At 41.2% G+C, this 8,594-nt stretch overlaps 1 protein-coding gene across 1 annotated transcript in view; it reads right to left on the bottom strand.

The window, feature by feature from the left end:
- Positions 1 to 8,594, bottom strand: part of GADL1 (glutamate decarboxylase-like 1) — a 70,422-nt gene that overhangs the window by 34,656 nt on the left and 27,172 nt on the right. Inside the window, 2 exon segments of the mRNA XM_010007499.1 lie at positions 1,732 to 1,783; positions 8,444 to 8,594. The exon segment at positions 8,444 to 8,594 is cut by the window's right edge and continues 28 nt beyond it. Of these exon segments, the coding sequence (XP_010005801.1) occupies positions 1,732 to 1,783; positions 8,444 to 8,594 (203 nt within the window).

Genomic DNA, 8,594 nt, shown 5'->3' with positions numbered 1-8,594 from the left:
AAACTTGCCACCTGCTGCCACTGAATGAAATCAAGCTCAGCTCTAAAGTTCCATTTCTTTCCTCAAAGAGCAGGCATAGAGTACACACATACACAAAGATCTTGAAAAGGCAGTGGTTTCCTCATGAGCACAAGCACTAACTTGCTGTTACAGGGTTTATTTTGAAACTATTTTAAATCAGATGGCAGGAGAAGACAGATGGCATATATTACCATATTGCCATTACCTATATTGCCTTCTGGATTATCAGTTTCTCTTCACACATCAATTACATCATCCTCCTCTGAAAATACCATTCATTCCAGAAAAAATCTTAAGTGCCCCTAGCCATGCTTCACTCTGTTTCTGGTTATCTTCTCACAGCTATTATCCAAACAGGTAAGCAATTATGCCACAGAAGAGTTCAAGAGAACTTAAGAACAAATTGCATTTCCAGGCTGTAGAGTGGTTCTTTTTACAGGACTTCCCTCACTGTATGTATCAGTGGATCATCTTCCTGACCTTCTTGTCTCAAAGCCCAACTTCCTTTCAGAAAGGGCTTGCTTAACTGGGCCTCGATGCTTTCCAGCAGTCTGTCTTTTTAATTTTCACTGATTGCACCACTGCACTCTTGAAAACCTTTTCTTAACCCTTGCTCCACTTCCTTCTCATAGCCCATACTACAGCACTCCCTCTAATCCCACTTTTAATCGAGGTGTCCTGTTCCTGCAGGAACTAAGTATTGGTCTCTGCTCCCCACAACAGCTTTCACACCTACAGCAGACCTGGACTCTCTGTTAAGCTCTACAACAGCGGTTGGAGAGTTTTTAACAGACTTGCCACTTTAGTAACTCCATCATGTGCTGTTGGCCCAGAATTCTTCTGTCCATGAAAAGTTTTCCAGTTAGTACTTTCCAATTATCAGCCTTCAGTTTTGAAAGGGAAGCTTATATTATATTAAAAATATTTTATAATATTCATATTTCTTCTAGCCTAACCTGGAACGCTCATGTCATCAACAAGTGCAAACCAAATCTGCATCATTGAGGTTTCTCAGTCTCCATCTAGGGCATTTACTTCATTTCTTCTCCTCCTCCTTTTGCACTCTTTCTTCCCTTGCTACATACCCAGCTTTCACACATGTACACCTCCAACAATGCAGTAGATCTTTCTGAAAATTACAGATCTTGTCACTGTACCCAGATATTAGCCACATTAACCAAAGAGCTGGGGATAGGTGGAAAAACAGAGCTCTTTAGTTCTGCCACCTTTACTCATTCCCCCCCCCCAGGGAAGATGACCAACAGTCAATAAGCTGAAGAGTGTGGCAAAGGTGGGTGAAAAGCACAACTTTTGGGTAGTTTTTAGGAAGATGGATGTAGAAACAGAATTAAGAAGAAAGAAAAAATGGGACTTAAAATGACAAAAAGTCCATTTTTAGGATGAAAATATTCTTCCACCCAGCACAGATTCTTATCTGTAAGTCTGGCAAGGACAGGCAGCCAGGCCTTCACTTTCACACAGACTGCTCCATCTATACTCCCTGAGGCAACGTAGGCTCCGAAGCTAGGAAAATAGTGATGGCAGGGAATCCAGAGAGTGTTATGTGTTCAATCAGATCTGTGCCTCTCCCTTACATAAAGCTTATTAAATCGTATAGTTTGAATACAACTTAGAAATTAGCTAATAAAACCAAAATCAAACAGTAAACAGCCCCAACAACGACAAAAGTTCAGTTCCACTTTCACTTGCCTCCAAAATCAGCTGGAAGCCTTCTCTTTTCTTGATTTCCTCTGCAAGATACCTGTAATTAAAGATGCAGGGGTTTAAAGTACAGAACAAAATAATACATACAAGCAACAACTAAAAAGGTCTTGAACATTTATACACCCTTTTCTTTTTGTTTGCACCAATTTTCTTTTTTTTTTTCCCCCTCCTCCAAAGAAACCACAGAGTTAAACCTCATTTCCACCTGGTGTGAAAATACAGTAGCTATCAGTTCCTGGAAAGAAATAAAGGCTACAGCCAGCCAAGGAGCACTGAAGAGAGGCCAAATTCTGTCCCCAGGCACAGATTTTCATTGAAGCCCCACTGCACAAATTGATCCTATTTGCATCAGGCTGTGAACTTTCCCAGTGCACATTTTCATTGATGTTGCCCTCTACAAATTAATTCCTCCATCTCTTTTTCTCAAGTGCTATACTCTGCTGCCATGTTATTTCATGGTCAGTCTGACATGTCTTGCACTACTAAGCTCAGTCCAGAATTCAAAAGTTTCCATGTACTTCAAGCCCACCAATTTTCCCAGTCCTGTCTTTGTTCCACACTGTACCCAACAGTGCACATTTCCATTGTGAGCTGTTGCTGATGCACAATAATCCCTGGGCATCCTATGCTAATAACACATCAAAATAAGTATTTCTTGTCTCTTTCACATGTCAGTATGAACAACATAGAAGCCTTCAATGGGAATGTGGGTTTGAATCAAAACTTGGGATCCAAACAGTTCCAATTTATAGAATTATCACAGGAATTATGAAGCAAAGAGGACACTTCGACATTGCTGGGACTTCCCTCTTTACTCCCCCCCTCCTCAAATCTTTCACAAGGAAAACTCCAAATAAATTGTCTCAAATTGACACAGCTTTTACACTTCAACCAAATTTTAGTCCCCTACGTGACAATTTTTCTAAACATAATAAAACTGAGATAGTTAAACTACTGATTGCGTATAAATCTTTTCTTTTGTTGCATTTATTTGGCATTTTCCTGCCTGCAGCTGCATTACTGGTCCTCACTCAAATAATTCTTTTATCTGCTACTTGAGAAAGAAAAATATTGCCAAAATAACCCCCTTTCGTCCTATCCACATGCCTGAAACCTGTCCCCACAGGGACACCTCTAGCACAGTTGGATCTGCAATGCCTGCTATTCAGCAGACATGCTGCAGGAACAGGTTGGCTAGGGAGGCAGTAAACAATACCCTAGATGGTATACCATTTTTGAAACAGAGCACAGGGAGTTGTCACACTGTTTATCATTAACAAGGATTGTGCCTCTGACTCATTACCTCTTAGCACATAGCCCTGCGTGTGTTGCACTGCACTGTGAAAATGTTTCCTCTCACTATAACAAGTCAAGATTTAGGGTCATTTCTGTCATGACCATTTAGATCCTACTGTTACATTTTTTTGTTACTTGGCTGTTAATGCCCACACTGCTCTTTAGATTGAAAGAGAGGCATCCAGAAAGGTAAGTAGGAGGTGAGATACCATGTGATTGTGTTGGGAGAAGCCTGTTTGTATGGCAGAATTGTCTTAAGTAAAACAAGATCAATGCTTTTGTCCTATTGATTAGAAGATTCTTGCCTGTGCCATAAAACCAATATTCAGCAAAATCAGCAGGTCATTCACAAGACAGAGGCCTTCAATTTGATATTTTTTAATAAATCATGAAAAAGCAACCTATGTATGGTCACCTTTTTTTTTTTTTTAAGATATTGAACTCTCAGCTATTTTACAATGCTTAATACTCTACCCTCCTACCACAAGTGACTTTTTTTTTTTACACCACCATCTGATATAGGATATGTGATGTCATTCAAGCTTACAACACTGTTAATCATGTTCTTAACTACATTGCCAATAGCCTAAGAAGGCAGCCATTAGAAAACACATCACCCATGATTTATCTTGCCAGGAGCATTTGATGGCAGAGGAACAATTTACTCTGTGCATCTTTCCATAGTTGACAGTGAAGTTTTATTATCATGTCTCAGTTGTAGACTGTCAGAAGGGCTTGAGTCTCAGTGAGGACTGGCGTGCACAGAGAAGTGGTATTTGCTTGAAAGTGAGGGGTGGAGATCTGCTGTGAAAATAGACATATGTCTGCTAGGAGTGGGTGTCAGGAATCAGGCAGAAAAACAGCAAAGATGCTAAGTATAAAAGGTAGAGGTGGTTACAGTTGTATTCTAAAAGCAGTTTACTTCTACTTTCTTTTTAGTGTGTTTCATAAAGCAACACCCCTGCAACAAAGATAATTTGGGGGGCAGGGGGAGAGAAAACACCAAAAACATTTTCTGAAGTGATCAGCAGCATCATCTACTGTAAGTATTTTAAAAATAAGCCTTCCTAAATAGGTAGCATCACAATATTCCCGGGATATCTAATACACTGGAAACATGATTCATCTCCAGATTAATAAGAATTTATTGGAATAGTCAATAAACAAAGTTTGATGCAGCAGAAATACATGTCTACAATTAAAACTTTGCAGCTCTGCCTGGCCGTGGGGTAAAAAAGAAACCTTGCTCCGAAGTTCTATAGCCAGTGGACTAGTTCCAGAATTAATCCAGGTCTGTGCTGAGGAGCACTGAAACTTTGCAACATCGAAGTAAAACCTACTTTAACAAATCAGGAGAAAGGCTACACAGCTGTTGAACAGTTTGGAAACCTGGCATAGTGCCCAGTAAACCTGATGTCTCAGCTGCAAAGTGCCTGTGTCCATGCAAACTCAAGATAGGAATGCAGGTACTGTACAGAAAACACTTCATCAGATAATGACTAAGAATTAAATTTCTTCTTGAATTAAAAAAAACCCATCACAACCCAGTCACTACTTAGAAGCACCGAATCCTAACATTCAAAGAAAATATTGATCCCAGAAAGGTCATTAATCACCATACTCTCAAACGACCTTGGCCAGTGACCTTGATAAGGCTGAATTCTCCTACTGATAATGGAATGAATCACTTACTCTGTACTGACACAGAACAGTACAATGCTTCAGAACAAAAACAAGGTGCAATTTAACCAGAAGATATAAAGGAACACTTAACCAGCCAAAAAATGAGAGGCTTTAAAGAAATAAAACAGAGAAAAAAGCCACAGCTCTTTTGGGTTTTTCTGGGTTTATTTCTTCTTTTTTTTATTCCTTTCTAATCCACTTTGCATTAACTGGTATTTTTACCTTTATTCTTTTAATTTTCACTGGTGTAAATATTCTTTTCAACTTGGTAATCCATATAAAAAAAATCAAATGGCAATATGATATAGATTACTTTTTTCAACATTATTTTAATTGCTATAGCGTGTAGCTAGCCCAGGATTTGGTGAACATTTAATTGTGGTTTACCTTGTATAAATTCTGAACAAATACAATCCTTCAAGTGAATTGGTTTTAACGGGTCATTATCTTATTTCAGTGTTATTTATTCTGTCAGAAAACAAAACAAGCTGTGCATGGAAATTTCTTCCCAGCAGCTGAAACACATCTAGTTAGAAACACCTCCTAGCAAGAATTTTGCAGAATTCACTTGTGAAACTCACAGTAAAATTGAACAGGGTAGACAAGGTGAAGATCACAAGGAAAAGGTGCTCCAGTGCCTAACAGAACACACTGTAAGCATTAAGAACTTCTGCAAACTTGGGAAGAAAAAGCAAGATGTATTTCTGAAGAATATGCCTGTATATATCTCTACTATATCCTGGCATTAACAGAGTGTCCTCATATGGATTTTCCCCATATCATCAGCTATCTGCATTTCCTTAATCATGAGGAATGAAGTGAACAGAAGAATGGCTGATTCAGTTCTTGCTAGTCACAGCTCAGAGCCCAGCTCATAGGGCTGCTTTAACACCAGAACACTTAAGGGCATAAATTAGAAGAGGGTATTTTGGTAAAACTCTCTATGTCTGGCTCAGATAATATAAACATTAAACAATGTAGATTATTAACTTAATTTAGACTTCTGTCTACCAACATCTATGCTTATTGCTAAATGTAAGAGTTACTATTAAATATTGTAGCCAATTCAGTAACACAATAAAGACATCAAGAAGAGACTTTTTCTGCATATCAGTAGAAAAAGTAAGACTAGGGAAAATGTAGGCCCGCTGATGAATGAGGTGGGCACCCTAGTGGTGGAAGACACAGAGAAGGGGGAGTTACTGCAGACCTTCTTTGCTTCGGTCTTGTCATATTTTGACTCAGGAATGACAATTAAACCAGAGACAACAATGCTCTCGATCCACTTCCCCTCCCACCCAGGTAGGGAAGGAGAGAGAGAGAGACTCTCTGGATTGAAAACTAAACTACACAGCTTTAATTAAACACTAATGATAAAAGAAAATATGTACAATTATATACAAATGTGTTCAGGAATGTGCAAACCTCTATCACCTCCCACCACGCCCAGCAACTCCCACAGCATCTCCTGAGCTGCAAACAGTCCCGAAAAGTCCTGGAGCTGCTGGAGAGAGAGCAGAGTGATGAGAGTCAGGAGAGCTCAAGCCTGACCATGATGGACGGACAGAGTCCTCCCCGGACGCCGGCCATGGACAGAAGGGAAGGGAAGAAGAAGCAGGAAGGAAGTTGTCTTCTGTAATCTCTGACCTTCCTCTGAGCTGACGTAGATATATGGAATGGAATATCTCTGGTCAATTTTGCTGACCATCTAGCTCAGCCTCCTACAGGGGAGCCATAGATCTCCTAGTAGTGCCTGAGCTGGCAGAGTGAAGGTGCGACCTTGGAGTCCCAGCAATAACATAAATGTTCCAGTGTTATCAATCCTCTAACTGGGATATTTACTTCTAGTTTAAAAGAGAGCTTACTGAAGGAAAATTTAAAAAAAAAAAAAAAAAAAAATAAATCAGTAAAGGAAAAGTGGCTTCATCCTGGCTCAAACCAGGACAAGTCTTCACTGCTGAAGCTGTCCCTCATGAATACCAGACCCTGGAGATAAGGAAAAAGGTCTGGAGAGAGGAAGACTTTCTCTCACTAGAGGAGGACCGGGTTAGAGACCATTTAGAGCTGGCAGATGTTATTGCTGGGCCACTCTCCCTCATCTTTGAAAGGTCATGGAGAACAGGAGAGGTGCCTGAGGACTGAAGGAAGGAAAATATCATTCCAGTCTTCAAAAAGGGCAAGAAGGATGACCCAGGGAACTACAGTCCAGTTAGTCTCACCTCTATCCCTGGGAAGGTGATGGAGTGACTTGTTCAGGATGTCATCTCTGAACATGTTGAAGAACAGAAAGTTATTGGAAGTGATTAACATGGCTTTACCAAGGGTAAATGATGCTTTGACCAATCTGGTAGCCTCCTATGATAACGTAACTGGTTGGCTGGATGAGGGGAGAGCAGCAGATGTCATCTATTTTGAATTCAACAAGGCTTTTGTCACTGATTCCCATAACATCCTTATTAAGAAACTCAGGAAGTGTGGGTTGAATGAGTGGGCAGTAAGGTGGATTGAGAGCTGGCTGTATGACAGAGCTCAGATGGTCATATGATCAGTGGTGCAGGGTTCAGTTGGAGGCCAGTAACCAGTGGTGTTCCCCAAAGGTCAGTACTGGGTCTAGTCTGGTTTAATATATTCAGTGACCTAAATTAGGGAACAGAGTGTGTCCTCAGCAAGTTTGCTGATGATATAGGACTGGGAAGAGTGACCAACACTCCAGAGGGCTGTGTTGCTATCCAGTGTGACCAGGACAGGATGAAGCAGAGGAACTTAATGGGATTTAACAAGAGCAAACGTAAGGGCCCGCACCTGGAGCGGAACAACCCCATGCATCTGTATAGGTTAGGGGCTGACCTACTGGAAAGCAGCTCTGAGGAGAAGGATCTTGGAATCCTGGTAGACTGTAAGTTAACAATGAGCCAGCATTGTGCTCTTGTAGCCAAGAAGGCAAATGGTACCTTGGGATGCATTAGGAAGTGTGTGGCCAGTAGGTCCAGTGAGGTCATCCTGCCCCATTTTTCTGCCCTAGTGAGACCGCTTCTGAAATACTGTGTTCAGTTCTGGGGTCCCCAGTTCAAGAGAGATAGGGAACTGCTGCAGAGAGTCCAGAGGAGAGCAATGAAGATGACTGAGGGACCAGAGCATCTCTCTTATGAGGAAAGGTTGAGATAGCTGGGACTCTTTAGACTGGAGAAGAAAAGGCTGAAGGGAGACCTTATTAATGTCTATAAATATCTAAAGGGCAACTGTAATGAGGATGGAGTGAGGCTCTTTTCAGTACTGCCCTGCAATAGGACAAGGGTCAACGGGCGTAAACTGGAACACAGGAAGTTCCATCTGAACAGGAAGGAAAACTTCTTTATGGTGAGGGTGACAAGGCACTGGAACAGGCTGCCCAGGGATGTTGTGGAGTCTCCTTCTCTGGAGACATTCAGTACCTGCATGGATGCAGTACTTTGTGATGTGCTCTAGGAGATCCTGCTTTGGCAGGGGGGGGTTGGTCTAGATGATCTCTAGAGGTCTGTTCCAACCCCTAATATTCTGTGAACGCTCACTGTTATTGCTACTAGATCCTCCTATTCTACACACGAAAAAAAACCAAAACCAAAACAAAAAAAGTGGAAAGACTTATCAGTGGTGTCTATTCCAGGATACAGAGCATCAGCAGAGTCAACATTTTGGTCAATTTAACAGACTAGACATATTCAAAATTGCAAGGTGGTACCTAGCCAGAGCCAGTGCCCTGTTCACTCTGTCCTCGAGGCCTGTGGTCCCCAATGCTTTCCACATCAGCCAGAATTTGAAGGCATCTGGACGTCTGCTGCACTGAATGGACTTGTCACCGGTGTCGTAGCTGACATCATAGAACTTGTCCT

The sequence above is a fragment of the Chaetura pelagica genome, unplaced genomic scaffold (assembly GCF_000747805.2).
Source record: "Chaetura pelagica isolate M959 unplaced genomic scaffold, ChaPel_1.0 scaffold10, whole genome shotgun sequence".
Lineage (NCBI taxonomy): Eukaryota > Metazoa > Chordata > Aves > Apodiformes > Apodidae > Chaetura > Chaetura pelagica.
Note: the sequence above shows the minus strand (reverse complement) of the source record. Positions and strands in the feature narration are given on the sequence as shown.